General features: G+C 39.6%; 1 protein-coding gene across 1 annotated transcript in view; it reads right to left on the reverse strand.

Moving 5' to 3' along the window:
* ADGRG4 (adhesion G protein-coupled receptor G4) overlaps positions 1 to 16,160 on the reverse strand; it is a 98,394-nt gene that overhangs the window by 58,986 nt on the left and 23,248 nt on the right. Inside the window, exons 4-5 of the mRNA XM_069464186.1 lie at positions 1,210 to 7,266; positions 110 to 204 (exon numbers count right to left, since the gene is read on the reverse strand). Coding sequence (XP_069320287.1) covers positions 110 to 204; positions 1,210 to 7,266 — 6,152 coding nt within the window. The remainder of the gene's footprint in view (positions 1 to 109; positions 205 to 1,209; positions 7,267 to 16,160) is intronic.

Below are 16,160 nucleotides of genomic sequence, written 5' to 3' on the forward strand. Positions count from 1 at the left end.
AAAAAGTAAAGCCTAGTTTTAATCTATTCAGTCTTTGTCATATATATATATATATATATATATTCACATATGTTTATATGTACCATAAATATTTAAAATATTATTTTACCCAGTTTTTTGTAAATTCATTTATAACTCTGGTAATAGGGATCCTTGGCTCTTCATCAAAGACAGAGAAGTTCATTTCAGTATTGTAGAAGGAAACTGTAATTAAAAATAAAGAGGTTAATTTCATTCATTTAGTTCAAAAAATTGACTTCTTTAAATTTGGTTAAAAGTGCTCTCCATATTAAAGCAAACCAAACAATGATGTCTCATTCCTAATCTTTGCTTAATTTAACTCCAAGATCAAGAACCAGCTCTTTCAGCTCCATATCAAAAAGCAAAATAAGATGCTACCATCCTATTTTTGCTTTAATTTTTTAGGCATTTCCCTGATTTCTACGTAGTTGATAGACATTCTACAAATCCTCCAAATTCTCCACTTTCATTGGTCAACAGATTTTCAATTCATCCAATGGTCAAGCTGGACATTATCTCACCGGATCATTTGTCCTGAGAAAATAACTATATTTTTCTTCCTGTGCCTTCCTTTCTGCTTCAGGTTATTCTCTCCTTATTTCCCTCTTGCTCTTGTATATCCTATGAAATTTCTATTTTGGAATGTTAAAAGTTACAGGAACATTCAAAATTTGAACAATATGAAAATCAAATACTCCCTGGTCATGGATAGATTTTCCTAGTCAACTAGAGGTGGGTATTGGGGAAGGCTGAGACCTGCATAAGAGGAATTCAAAGGGCAAGATAGGACATCTTTTGGTGTTTTCTGTGTGTGGTCAACATGGTCAAACCTAAGACCCTATAATCTTCTCACTGAGAAGAGATGAAGTTTCTAGTATATGTTCACATTGGCAGAATCAGAGTCAGAACATCAAGAACAAAATGGGAAGAAAGGAGGCTTAGAAATTCTCAAGCTGAATGAAAAGATACATTTGCATTATATTTCAATAAAGCAGACACAAGAAGGATGGCTAGAGAATTCTGTGTTTGGACAAAGTATCCACTGTGCCCACTGTCCAAAAGAGATAAGAAACACCTGCACCTTTCTTCATTCCTTTCTACCTTCAGAGAGCTGGCCACCTTGGAGAACACGTGGCCCGTTGTGCGTGCATCTGTTAAGGATACACTGCACACATTATGGAGCAGTACCTGTGGACTTAGCAGCAATAGGCGAAGTTGATGCTTCCTTAGATAAAAAGGATGGTGTGGAGTCCAGCCAGGTTGCCTCAAAAGAGGAAGATACTAGTGAAGACACAGTTGTTGTAGAAGGATGTGTCACTCTGGTGGATATGAGGGGAAATGAGGCTCCAGGAGCAGCAGATGTGGTAGTGATTGTATTTAGAGGGGAGTCCAGTGTGGGCTTAGGAAAAATTAAAGTATCAGGTGCTGCTGTAACTGGAATTCTGCTCCATGCAGATGTTATTGTAGGGCTAGGCAGAGGCATGGAACCAACAGATAGGGTGTGGTCGGTTTTAGAAGGTGAAATACTCATTCCACTAAAGAATAGAGGTTGAGACACAGTCCTGGAGTTGGTAGTCACAGTGGTTCTTGAGGATGCCTCAGGGGATGTGGAAATGTACACACTGTCATCTGTGATTTTTATAGACATAGGGAAAGAAGTTGGGAAGCCAGTAGTGATACTACCCATTGTAGGTTCAGGAGTGGTTTGGGTGAGTATGGTGCTTACAGTAGAAAAAGGTAGTGTTGTAAGGTTAGTGAGTGGATACATTGGCATTGTGTCAGAAGTCAGAATTGTGGATTTTGACACCTCAACTGTAGAAGAAGTTATGACGTGAGGAGCATCAGATACAGTTGCCAGAGGGGGACCTGAGGGGAGCCTAGATAAGATACAAGTCAGCACGGGTGAAGTAACAGCCTTTGAGATAATAGGTCCTGAAGTGGCACCAGAAGGCTTTGATGGGAGTGTGGCCCCAGGAGAAATAGATGTGGTTCTTTTCTCAAACATGTGCTTAATGTCAGCCGAAGTGGTAGGGATAGCTCCTGAAGATGTTGATAATGAAGGGTTCTCAGCAAGCCCATAGGTAGGAAGAATTCCTGTGGTGGGAATTGATGATGTTGCCATAAAATCTCTAGATACTAGACCAGTCTGAGAGGCTGTGAATGTTGACAAAGACCCAGGGACAAGGTTCAGAGTCTCTGTTTCCATCTCATTGGGTGTAGGTACATGAGCAGTAGTGGATATTTGAAACTGAGAACCTTCAGCTGTGGGTGTCTTCCAGGAAGTCATATGCAGAGACTGGGTGTTACTAGATGTGATTCTTGTTTCCAGAACTGGAAATTCAACCATTTGGGATGCAGGAGGAGCAGAGGTCTTTGGAGTGGAGAGCTTGGCTTCAGTACTATGAGATGAATAAGGAAATGATGTCAAAGAGGGTGGAGTTGCACTGGATGGGATCCATGGAGGGTATGAAACAGGGGTATTCACAGATTTGGCACTTTTTGTTACTTCAGCTGTTAAGGAAGTATTTTCTGACAAGGAAGCTGTCTTTCCTGTATTAGAACAAATATAAGTGGTGGTGTCTTTTACAATTTTTGTGGGTCCAGGAGTGTTATTAAAGCTATTCAAAGATGGGGAAGCCTGAATATCCAAGGAAGTATGAAGATTATCTGAAGGAGTAAGCGAAAGCACATTTTCAGGGACAGTGGTTCTGAAAGAAGCATTTGTGATGGCTGCCACTGTACTACTGCTCATGGCAGATAGGGAGCTGTTAGTAATCCCAGGTAATATGCCCAGAGTTGTAGCCTCATCTCCTTGTGATGAGCGTTGGGTTGTTAATAGAAATGGCGAAAATGTGGTTTTTGGAATGGAGGAAATAGCTTCAGTGTTCTTAGAACTGTGTAGATAGGAGGGAGTGGTGCCTATAAATGGAGTCACTGTCCCAGCCATAATAGTGGTTGGAATAGAGGAAAATGTAGGCTCTGTTGGAGAATAAGAGGATGTAGGCATGATCCTTGAAGGTACCTCTATCATTTCTGAAGTAGTGAGAGCAGAGGAAACCATTGTGCTTTGTGAAGTAGGCTCAGCATCTGTCACAGGTGTGATATCCAATGTAGATGTTTGTGTGGTCATTGTAGTCCTAGGGGTAATTGAAGACAGTAGAGTAGAGAATGACCCAGCTGTTGTGGAAGTGTCAGAAGAAACTGCTGTGGATGAGAAAACAGAGTCATTAACTGGCATGGAGGATATCTCAGACATAGGCCCAGAAGTAGCTATAGAGGGACTTTTCAAACAATCTGGGTGCGTTGTTTTAGATGACTTATTTATTAGTATTGTGGGAGTGTCAGAAACATTTTTGGAGGTGAAGGCAGTGACATTAACTGGCAATGAGGACATCTGGTAAATAGGAATGGATGTTGCCACAGAGGTTTCCTGAAGAAGTGTCGTAGGTACATTTGGAACAGAAAGGGCTAGAGTGATCCTGTCAGTAGAGATCATTGTAAAATTGGCATTATATAGTCCAATTGTGAAGAGAGATGAGGACTCAGGGAAAGTCTGTGTGCTTTCAGAAATGTAAGAGGCAACTGAAGTCGCCTCAGGCTGTGTCCAAAGTGAAGGCAAGTGTGAAAGAGTTGTGGCAATGTTCACAGGATTTGATATTCTGATTGTTCTGGAAGTTGTGGTATCTACAAATGAAGTATTCTGGTGGTATGAAACAGGGTGTGTCACTGAGGTGGAGCTTACTATCATTTCCACAGTCCTGGGAGTATACACTGAAAGGGCACTCATGCTTTCTTTTTCAGGAGGCAAAAAAGTGGTGACTGTCAGAACTTGTGAAGGCAGACCTGTTTTCCCGTGACTGGTAGACATTTCTGAAATGTGAACATCTACTGTGTTACTTGAGGTCAAGGTAGGTGTGGTCTTTGTGCTCCCAGAAGTGGGAGATGAAGCTGAATTCCCATCAGGTGGAGTCCCAAGCGTAATCTCTGAAGGTGAATATGTTTGGTGACTGGAAATTTTTGTGGTCTCATAAAATCCTGCGTCTGTCATTTCCAAGGATGAAGTACCCTGGGAATGTGAAATAAAAGAATTCTTTGATGGGGATATTTCTGTCACCTCCATAGTTTTAGGGGTTTTCACCAGGAAGGTGGTCATCTGGTCTTTGTCAGAAGGTGAGATAGAGGTGACAGTCACCAACTGGCTGGACATTGGTGTGTTTACAAGACGTGTGGCAGATTGAGAAATGTGACCATCTACTGAGGTAGTAAGCTCATTGGCAGAGGTACGTGAGAACATGGTCTCATCAACAACAGAGGTCTCTGTGGTGCCAGTAGCCAAGCTAACAACATCTCCACCAGCACTGAAAGTATACGGAAGGCTGAGAACATAGGTAGAAGTCTTCTCCACTTGAGATATGGGTTGAGTTGTTCCTGGTGTGGATGTGGTTGAGATCACATGAGTGGAGGACGCAATAGGAATGTTGTTAGGGGGAGATTTCGAGCAGACAAGAGTGTGTGTGGATGGAATTACTTTGTCAACTGAGGTGGAGGGAAGAGTGGTCTCAGCCTTAGCTGTCACAGGTGTAGGGGTTTTCAGCGAGAAGAGTGGAGTTTCTGTCAGAGAGGGAACTGCCGTGGATGTCATTCTGACAGAGATCACTGTGGCCTCTGAAGTAGTATGAGTCAAGTCTCTGTGGGTAGGCATGGTATCGCTGGTTGCAGAAGCAGTCTGATCCAATGGTGGCACCAACGCTGTGGTCACTGTAGTTGATGATGGATTTGAAAAATCTGAGAGCATAGATGTAGAGAAAGCCCTAGCCAGTGTAGAAGGCTCAGACATGGTCCCCTTAATCTCCTCAGATACCACAGCAGAGACATTAACTGGCAGTGAGAACATATGGGTAACAGGCATAAGGGTTGCTGAGGAATGAGCAGCTGTAGGCTTTGGAGGCAAGATACTGGCAGACAAAGACATAGTTGTCATGTCTTTAGGGGTAGTCGGAAAACTGGTCTTCAATATCCTTGTGGTGGAAGCACCCAGGAGTTCAGGGAATATCTGTGTGCTCCCAGAAGTAGGAGATGGAGCTGAAGTCCCTTTAGATGTCTCTGAAGTCCAATGTGCTGTATAGGTGTGGGTAGAATTAAAGATTTCTGTAGTTCTATTGTATGAACTCTTAGGTGTGGTTTTCACCAATTTTGTTGATAACCAACTTCCTCTCACCTCAGTAGTTGCAGTTTTATTATCCAATGGGGTAGTCAACTTTTCTATATTAGGAAAAGGAGAAACAGTGACAGAAGCTGTCACCATTTGTGCTGAATCATCTGTCACTTCCAACATTGTTGAAAATGGAGAAACCTCAGTTACCGCTGCTATAGTTGATTTTCCCTTAAGATAATGGGAAGTTGTTTCTTTTCTTGTCACAGTAGTGTTAAATCTTTGAGTTGTTGTAGACTTTAGTATAGAGGCTGTTGTATCTCCAAAGGCAATTGTACTCTTTGTTTCCATTTTTGTAGTCTCAGAAGCACTTTTTTCAGTAGACAAATTTGGTTTAATGTCAGCAAGAGTAGATATTATATCTACTGGTGAAACAACTGTCTCCCTTGGTGTTGAATGAAGTTCATTTGCAACTACTGTGGACATAGGGATAGTTTTTAAAAGTAAAGTAGTAAGTTTAAATTCAGGCATATTGGTTACAGATGTGGTTCCAGAAACTGTGGAGAACTTAGCAAACCACGGAGTTGTCAATTTGGATAAAGCTGTTGTATATCTGGCTGTTGTAGCATCAGTGGTAGTGTTAACCTCACTCTCTGTGGCTGCTTCCGGTGGGGTGATAATATTAGTAGTTGTGGATGAATGTTCTGTATTACTCCCATGGAATGCTGTTGTGAAATTTTCATTAGGCACAAATGTAAGTATAGTGGTTGTATTCATAGATGTCAACAGGGTCTGGTCTGGCCTGGAAGTCCAAGTGGTCTCATTGGTGGAGAATAGATAGGCAGCTTCATCAGTTATAGATGTGGGAACTGACTCAGATACCTTGGATTTGGAAGCCGATCTAGTGGAAATCAAAGTATGTATGTGTCCACCAGCTGTGGGTGTATTCTGGGTATATACTGGCCCTGTGATTGTGGTGGAAAGCATAGTTTCAGCCTCTATAGGTGCAAGTGTGATTCCAGAGGTCAAGGCTGTGTGTGTCGTTTCAGCACCAATAACTGTCTGTACACTCTGAGTTTCAGTAAACACAAAAGATGTTATGAAAGAAAGGGCTATAGAGGAGGTGTTTTTTGGTGTGGAGGTAGACATGACATCTTCCACTCTGGGTGAGGAGACATCCTGAAAATTTGTAGATGCCAATTCTGTTTCAGCTGTTCCTAGGGCAGGAGTGGTCTCAATAAGTCTAGTTGGGAGAGTCACTGAATGGACTGTAAATGCTGCCTCCACATCAGTTGTTGCCAATGTAGACGCTGTCTGATTTCTAGAAAATACGGAATCTGGTGGAGCAGCTGTGGAGATGAGCACAGACTCAGGTGAGAATGCTGATGCAGTCCCAATGTAAGCAGTTGTAGCTGAAGTCTCTTCCACTGTGGACCAAGGTACAGTTTCAGCAGCTGTAGATGCCAGAAACTTCTGGCCAGCTGTGGAGACAGGGAGTGCCCAAATATCTGTGGATTTGTGTTTGGGCCAAGATGTTGTAGACATGGACATTGACTCAATAGTTGAGAATAAAGGTGTTGTCTTCCTAACAGCTGACGGAGTTTCAATTGCTGAAGTTTTAGATACAATTGAATTCTTGGTAAATCCAAATGTGGATAGGAAATTAGTAGCTGTATTTGGATGAAAGGTCTCAGTAGCCTTGGCTTCAGCCATTTTTGTTGTCCTTGTGCTTTCTGAAGATAGAGTTTTAGTTATTTTCACAGAATTGGTGGTAGTGTCTATGGATGCACTCTGGATAGGCAGAGTGACAGATGCTGAAGTAGATAAAACATCTGCGGCAAGTGTAGCTGTCTCAGCTATGGATGTCTTAAAAATTTTTGGTGCAGTTGTTGTTTCCAGAGGTGTAGATGTTATATTTAAATATGATATGGTTGTATGATCAGTAGCAAATATAGGCATGCTTTTAGACAACACTGTAGAGGAAAGTGCAGTCTTTTGTGGTTTTAGCCCAGTAATTCGGGCTGGAGTTGTCAAATCTGTTTGCTGTGAAAGAGTCGTACTTGTTTCTTGAATTGTCACATTTTCAGAAACAACTGAAAAATCAAAAAGCATGTGTTACTTTGGATTCAGCTTTAGAAATCAGAAACAATTTTTTATGAGTGCTATAATTTCTTTTTATTTTTAAAGAAAGGTATCACAGATATAATCAAATCACTTGATTACTTGGTTTTTCTTAAGATAATTTTCTACTTTCTAAAATCTCTATATGGCTCTCACAACACCCTGGTTAAGTAACTAGTTGGAGGACATTCATTCCATAGTATCTCTATAATAGATACAAACACTCCTAAAAGAGGGATGCATACTAGAGTAGTACACTGATTAAGAGGATTACCTTTGGGAAAGGGGCTAATTCCTTGAAACACACAGCTACCAAAACTCACTTAAGAAGAAACAGATAACTTTAATAGTCCTATGTCTACTAAAGAAATTGAATTGTGTAATTTAAAATCTTCCAAATAAGAGAATCAGCTTTACATTAAAATAGATGTAGTTTTATTTTTTTTTTTTATTTTTTTAAAAATAGATGTAGTTTTAAATCCTATCTCCATCACTTTCACACTCATTATGTAACCTTGGACTAGTTATTATACTTAACCTCTCTGTGCTTCAATTTCCTCCTCTGTAATGTGAGGATTATACTATCACCTACCTTATAAAACTGCTGTGAGACTTAAGTCAGTTAATGTGCATAAAATACTTACCATAGCTCCTGGCACACAGTAAGTGCCCCCAAAATAGTTGACTTTGACTTGGTCAAATTTCTATCACTCATTTAAACACTATAGATTGAAAGTATTTTTATCTGGAACCCCCAGATTAAAATTTCTTTAGTAGTAATGAGTTGAAAATCCTCTTTTCATTGGCTTCCATTACACAACACACTCTTGGGTTTTCTCCTACTTTCCTGGCCACTTCTTTGCAGACTCATCCTATTTTACCTGGACAAGGCTTTGTCCCAGTACCTCTTCTCTTCTCACCGTATGGTTTTCCTATACCTAGGATTTCAATTTACACCTATACACAGATGAATCTCAAAGTTATGTCTCTAGACCAGATCTCTATTTTGAGCTTTGCATTTATATAACCAGTTGCTTACTTGGCATCATTTCTTGGATACCTTGTTAATGCCTCAAATTCAACATGCCCTAATTTGAACTCATTCTCTTCTCTGCAAAGTGGGTCCTCTTCTGGTATTCCCTTAGTGGATGGCACCACCATACATTCAATTATACAAGCTAAAACCCTCTCCTTCTATAGACTTCATTCTCTCTCTCACTTGCCGTAGCCTACCCATAATCTTGTCCTGTGGATCCTAGCTCTTAACTATCTCTTGACTCCATCAGTTTCTCTCCATTTCCATCACTTACTGTCCTGACCAACCACTTTCATTTTTACTCAGACTACTGCAGTAGCTTCCCAACTAAACTCTCTGCCACTACTCACTACTCTTGGGCTCCCTCCAGTCTGTTCCATGATGAATGATCTTTTTAAAATGCAGATCTGGTCATGTCACACACACACACACACACACACACACACACACTCGGCTCTCTTTAGAGGCTTTTCATTGCTCATAGGATGAAATTTTTTTTAATTTATTTTTTATTTTTTTTTTTTATTTTTATTTATTTTTTTTTTTGAGACAGAGTCTCACTCTGTTGCCCAGGCTAGAGTGAGTGCCGTGGCGTCAGCCTAGCTCACAGCAACCTCAAACTCCTGAGCTCAAGCGATCCTCCTGTCTCAGCCTCCCGAGTAGCTGGGACTACAGGCATGCGCCACCATGCCCGGCTAATTTTTCTATATATATTTTTAGCTGTCCATATAATTTCCTTCTATTTTTAGTAGAGGTGGGGTCTCGCTCTTGCTCAGGCTGGTCTCGAACTCCTGAGCTCAAACGATCCGCCCACCTCGGCCTCCCAGAGTGCTAGGATTACAGGCGTGAGCCACCGCGCCCGGCCTATTTTTTATTTTTTATTTTTTAGAGATAAAGTCTCAGATGTTTCCCAGGCTGGAGTGCAGTTGCAGTGGCTCACTGTAACCTTGAACTCCTGGGTTCAAGCGATCCTCCTGCCTCAGCCTCCCAAGTAGCTGGGACTGCAGATGTACACCACCATGCCTAATTTTTTTTTTATTATTTTTTATAAAGATGGGGTATCACTATGTTTCCCAGGCTGTTCTCAAACTCCTGGCCTCAAGTGATCCTACCACCTTGGCCTCTCAAAGTACTGGGATTACAGGCATGAGCCACTGCTCCTGACTGAAAAATATTTTTTAATAGAGCCTATAAAGCTATAAGGTTTGGTCCCTAACTCCCTTTCCAGTCTCAATTTGTGTTAAATCCCCACTTGTTTTCTGGCCTTCAGCCCCCAGCCTCTTTTTAGTCCTCCAGTACATAGAATTCTCTTTCCCAACACAAGACCGCTGCATGTGCTATAACCTCTATTTAGAAGGTTCTTCCTACCCTTTTTGATCTGATTAACTTCTACTCATCCTTCAAATCTCAGTTCAAGCATCACCTCTTCAGGGAAGCCTACCTTCCCTGACTTTCATGACAAGATCAAATCAATCTATTCTATGCTCTTATGACACCTCACATCTCGTCTTTGTGAAACATGTCACAGCTACAGTTTTACATTTGTTTGTATGTGCTTATTAATGTCTGTCTTCCCCACTAGACCATTATGGGCAGGGCCCTCATCTTTCGTTGCTCACCATTGTATCTCCAGTGTCTGGCACATAGTGGATGTTCAGTACCTATTTATAGGCTAACTGAAGGATGGAAATAATCAGGGCTTGGAATGACATGAGAGCAGTGTGAGGATCCCTAATCCTAGTTATTGGAAGGGAAGAATTGACAGAGTACGATAACAAAGAAAAATAAAGAAGAAAGAATTCTCAGAGAACTCAAATTTTGCTTTTGGGCAACTCAGAGAATAGTGGTGATATTCACAGAAATAGGAAAATTGGGAAGGAAGCCTAACTGAGAAGAAAAATACCCAGTTCAGACTTGTATAAGTAGAATTTGGGGTAATGGTGGAACATCCAAGTGAAAATGGTGCATAGTAAAATGCAAGACGGAATCATAATCTTTCTCTGATTCAAATCACCCAAAATGAAATCATGCATATTTACCTTAGGGAAATTAGCATTTTGAATTTATCCACCTGAGAAGCATATTACCTACAATATAGGAATGATTGTAGTGGTAGACAATTTACCAATTTGTTTCACTGTCTTGAGCATTAAAATTGTTTTTAATTTGCACATCCAGAATTTCTGAGGTGTGTGTAGTATGTTCTTTAGGATTTTGTGGTCATTATCAAGTAGAATGAGTGACAATCAGAAGCTTACCATTGACTGTATAGATGGATTGATAAAAGTACACATATGTATAAGGGGAAAAGTCAAAGCTATATAAAAAGCACTTTTCCACTTAATTTTATGACATTGTTTCCATTATCACAGATTCACGTTATGTTAGGCCTCATCAAGAAAAAACTGGTATATTATAGTAGCACAATACGTTTTTTCAAGCTTTCTGCTTTCAAATTTGTCCACAACTATAAGTAAAAGAAGAATTGTCGGGATCTTGGTTTCCATTTTTTGCACATGGGTTTATATCAGCCAATAGGCTTAGCAAACCTCTGTGAAAGTGTCACCTCTAGCACATTTGAGGAGTGGGGCATTCCAGAGCCTAAATCACTCTGTGAATGCAATAATTGTTGAGACAAGGGTTCACGATTCCCACTCCTTTACAATTAATGATTGAACTGCATTCACTTTTTAGGAAAACAATAAAACACTAAATACCACTAAAACCTAAGTTATCTTCTTTGATGCAGCATTCAAAGAGAAACTAGTAGAGTAATCCATAATGAGTAATGGAAAACTCTTTTAGAAGACAGGCTATGGGAGTTAGGCTTGATATTTTTTATCAGAGAGGGCTGAGCCACAGATGTAGCAATTGTTATTAACACTTCCAGTAAGCATCCCAAAAAGGAACATAAGATTTAGAAAAATAGAAACAAATGAGTTGAGCAAAATTATCAAGCAGGTGGCATTTCAAGTACCAGAGATCTCTTAGGAAATAATGCATTTTACATTGCTCCATTTTAACCTGAAGCCTGAGTTTGTATATTTCAGCAAACCTCCTATTAAATCTTTCTGATGCAAGGTTCCTTCCAGAGGGACTGCTGTATCAATTTTTTTTCTAAAGTCATTATTAATACAGACCCAAATCTTCATTCATTAAAACTCCAAAATTTTATAACCAGGTCTTAGAGACTGGATTCAATCCTTTCATTTAGAGATGAGACCCAGAGAGGTGCAATGTTGAGAAGATGAGATTTTCACAGATGAAACATGTAGAGAAGAAATAAGACAGTGTGTAGCAATGCCTCAATTATCTAGCACCCGTAAACACATGTTCTCGATTCACATGGAACCACCCCAATCCCAGCGGGAAGAAATGAACAAACTTCACCTGAAAGAACTGAGGAGAAACAAACTTAGATACTAAAAACCACGTTCTGCAATTGCTGAACAGGAACAGTGCAAGAAACAGCAATCACCGAAACAGTGAAACGTAAACCTTAAAGTAGACCATCACCATGCTAAATTAAAACATTAAGGTGTTCTTGCTAGCCCAGGAATCAAAACCCAATGGGGGTCCCAAATTATGGCCATTCCCTGATATAATATCTGTCTTGACAAATCATTCATATCCCAGAGAAAGACAATCCCATCAAGCAACAGTTGCTTTTTAGAACCAGGATCCATTGGAATTAAAGATTCTTAAAAACCCTAAGTCTAGAAATTAATTACAATGAGTTAGCAAACATATTCAAGACCATTATTGTGCAATGTAGGCTAATAATGAATATAAAAAACTTAACTTGCTTATTGGTGTCCTTATTGTCTTAATCTATATATACTTTTGTTTTTCTTAAATTCAGTAATTCAGACTTTCTGTGCACCCATCATTTCTAACGAGTGAGGTTCACTGTACTTAAGCTTCATCAATCTTCCTCTTTTCTCTATATGTGGTGGGGATTTTTATTTTTTATTTTTTTGGTCCCTAAATGGTACACTTATCTCCTTTGAATTTAATGCCTGTCCTTCTCAGAGAAGAAAATGTTGTAAGTGAGTAGGAGAGTTACAATGCCAGATACATTATCTCTGCCATTTTGCTGCCCCCTATTTGTCTACACACACACACACACACACACACACACACGAGCTTTTATCTTCCAAGAACTGATGTTAAAAGCAAATGTAGACTTCCCAACTGAACAACATTGCACAGACCCACTTTTCCCTGCCCCTCCTCAGAAAGTACAACTATAAATCCCGGAAATGGTGTAAGAGACAAGAGACAACCAAAGGAGAACTATGGAAGGTCCTAAGAAGAAACCAAACTGGTTTGGGACTCCAGGAGTAGAGGAACAACATGGTGGTGGGCATCTTGCCTCCCCCAACCCAACGTAAAAACACAAGTCAGGCCCTGTTTCCCAATCCCCAATCTAGCAACAAAAGGCAGTCCAAGTAGTCTCATTTCCCTTATGGATCAAATGGGAGTCCCTCTGACAACATCAGGCAAGCCTAACACTGCCAGCAAGAAAGACTGATTTGGAGCCCTGCTAACCATAAGCAGCAGCCAGGGGGAGCACTCTCCTGCCCGGCCAGGCCTGATGCTCCTCTCCCTACCAAAAGACACTGGCTGAACAGAACCTGGCCCAGGAAGACTATTTGTTCCCACTGGCCTGAGAGTATCCTCATCCACTCAGAGATAATAAGGCAGGCAGGCATAAGAGGAAAAGGGAAGCCAGTAACAGCAAGTGACCTGGTCCAGGAAGCCTCTTAGTTGCTGAAGTCCTGAGATTCTTCTCCCTCACCCAGATACACTGAATCAGGCAGGGGAAATAAGAAAACAGAACCATCTAGGAAGCCAGATTTTCCTTTCCTGCCCAGAGACACAGGGGAAGCCAAGGCAAAGAGCGTTGGTAGGAGTATCTCCCCATACCCCTTCCTCACCAAGAGATATTTTGAGGTCTGGCCTGGGGAGACCCTTTCTGCCTCCAACCCAGTCAGCACCAGCAGGGACAGGTGGGAGCCTCAGGAGCATGAAATAAACCAAGTAAGACAAAATAACATCACAAAGACTCTAAAAATTAAGTCGTATTTGGAAGGACAGCCCACAAAAGTGGGCCAAGACCTGTGTGCTAAACCTAAACAGGATGACTGCATTCTAAAATGAAAGCTTTAAATAAGATACATAATCTCCTAACATAATTGACAAAATGTCCAGGATATAATTTTTAAAATCACCTATCATACCAAGAACCAAGAAAATCACAACTTGAATGAGAAAAGACATTCAGTTTTTACTAATGCCAAGATGAATCAGACGCTGGAATTATCTGACAAGGATTTTAAGGAAATCATCATAAAAAATTTTTAGAAAGCAATTATAAACTCTCTTTTAATGAAAAAAAGAGGAAATCTCAGAAAATAAATAAAAATTATAAAAAAGAACCAAATGGAAATTGTAGAACTGAAAAATATAATAAGCAATTTTAAAGACCTGCTGGATGGGCTCAACAGTAGAGTGCAGATGACAGAAGATAGAATCAGTAAACTTGAGGAAAGAACAATATAATTCACCCAGTCTAAACAACAGAGAGAAAATAGACTGAAAAGAAAAATGAACAGAGCCTCAAGGACCTGTGGGACAATAACAAAATATCCAACATTCGTATCATCATAGTCCTAGAAGAAGAGGAGAAAGACAATGGTGCTGAAAGTGTAGTAACAGAAATAAAGGCTAAAAGCTTCCCAAATTTGACAAAAGATACAAATCTACAGATTCAAAAAGCTTAATAAATCCCAAGCAGGATAAACCTAAAGAAATCCATGGCAAGATACATCATAATTAAACTTTTGAAAACTAAAAGACAAAGAAAAAATCTTGAAAGTAGCCAAAGAGAAACAAAACGGTATTTACAGGGGAACAACAATTCAAATGGCAGCAGATTTCAAAGGTAGCCAGAAGAAAATATCATAACATTTTTCAAATTCTGACAGAAAAGAATTGTTAACTGTGAATTCTACATCCAGCCAAGTGATCCTATAGGAATGAAGTGGAAATAAGAACATTCTCAGATTAAGGAAAACTACAAGTATTTGTCACTAGTAAGTCTTACCCTTAAAATGGTAAGACCTACCCTTCCTAGCTAAAGGAAGTACTTCAAACAGAAAGGAAATGATTTTTTTAAAAAGGGATCTTGGAGCATCAGGAAGAAAGAAGGAGCAATGGAAAGAGCAGAAATATGGGTACACACAATAGAGCTTTATAAATCATATTTGATGATTGAGACAAAAAGTTTAACACCATCTGATAATCAAGACAATGAAATTAAAAAGTAAGAAATGGAAGTGAACCAAAATGGAAGTGAAGTTTCCTTGCTTCACTCAAAGTGGCAAAATTTTGATATCAGTAGACTGTGTAAGTCACATTTTATATTGTAATACCAAGAGCAACCACTATGAAAACTATACAGAGATAATTCAAAACACTATAAATAAATTAAGATGGAATACTAAAATATGTTCAAGTAACCCACAGGTTGCTGTTTACAAGAAATGAACTAAATATAATGATATAGGTAGGTTGAAAGTAAAAGAATGGAAAAAATTATACCATGCAAGCAGTAAGCTTAAAAAAAGCAGCCGGGCACTGGTGGCTCACATCTATAATCCTAACATTCTGGGAGGCCAAGGCAGGAGGATGGCTTGAGGTCAGGAGTTCGAGACCAGCCTGAGCAAGAGTGAGACCCTGTCTCTATTAAAAATGGAAAAAATTAGCCAAGCGTGGTGCTGCATGCCTGTAGGCCCAGCTACTTGGGAGGCTGAAGCAGGAGTATCACTTGAGCCCAGGAGTTGGAGGTTGCAGTGAGCTGTGATGAAGCCACAGCATTCTAGCCCTAGGCAACAGAACAACACCCTATTTTTTTAAAAAAGCAAAAATGGCTATATTAATATTCAATAAAATGGAGTAGAAAGCAAAGAAAATTACTTGAGCCAAGGAGGGACATTATATAATGATAAATGGATTGATCCACCAGGAAGACACAGTTATCCTAAATGCATACACACCAAACAGCAGAGCCTTAAAATATATAAAGTGAAACTGATAGAGCTGAAAGGAAAAATAGGTAAATCCATAATTATAGTTTGGAATTCCATCACTCCTCTCACAACAACTGATAAATCTACTAGACAGAACATCAACAGGTACGTAGAAGTTCTGAACAACACAATCAACAGCATTTAGTTGACATTTATAGAGAAATCCACCCTACAATGGCAGAGTACATATTTTTTGAAGCACCTGTGGAACATTCACCAACACAGACCATATACAGGGCCATAAAACAGACCTCAACAAATTTAAAAGAATTAAATGTACAAGACTATTTTCTCTGACCATCATAGAATCAAACAGAAAGACCATGGAAAATTTCTAAACAACACACTTCTACATAATCCATGAATCAAAGAAGACATCTCAGGGAAAATTTTTCGAAAACATTGAATTAAATGAAACTAAAATACAACATATCAAAATTTATGAGACACAACTAAAGCAGTGCTGAGAGGGAAATTTATAGCACTAAATGCATACATTAGAAAAAAGAAAATGTCTCAAAACAATAATCTCAGCTCCCAACTCAAGAACCTAGAAAAAAAAAGAGCAAGCAAGATAAGTCCAAAGCAGGCAGGAGAAAAGAAATAAGACTACAAAGGAACTTAATGAAATTAAAAATAGGAAAACAATAGAGAAAAATCAATGGAACAAAGATGATTCTTATTTTAAAAGTCAATCAAACTGATAAACCTCTAGCAAGACTGATAAAGATAAAAA

Source organism: Eulemur rufifrons, chromosome 30 (assembly GCF_041146395.1).
Source record: "Eulemur rufifrons isolate Redbay chromosome 30, OSU_ERuf_1, whole genome shotgun sequence".
Classification (NCBI taxonomy): Eukaryota; Metazoa; Chordata; class Mammalia; order Primates; family Lemuridae; genus Eulemur; species Eulemur rufifrons.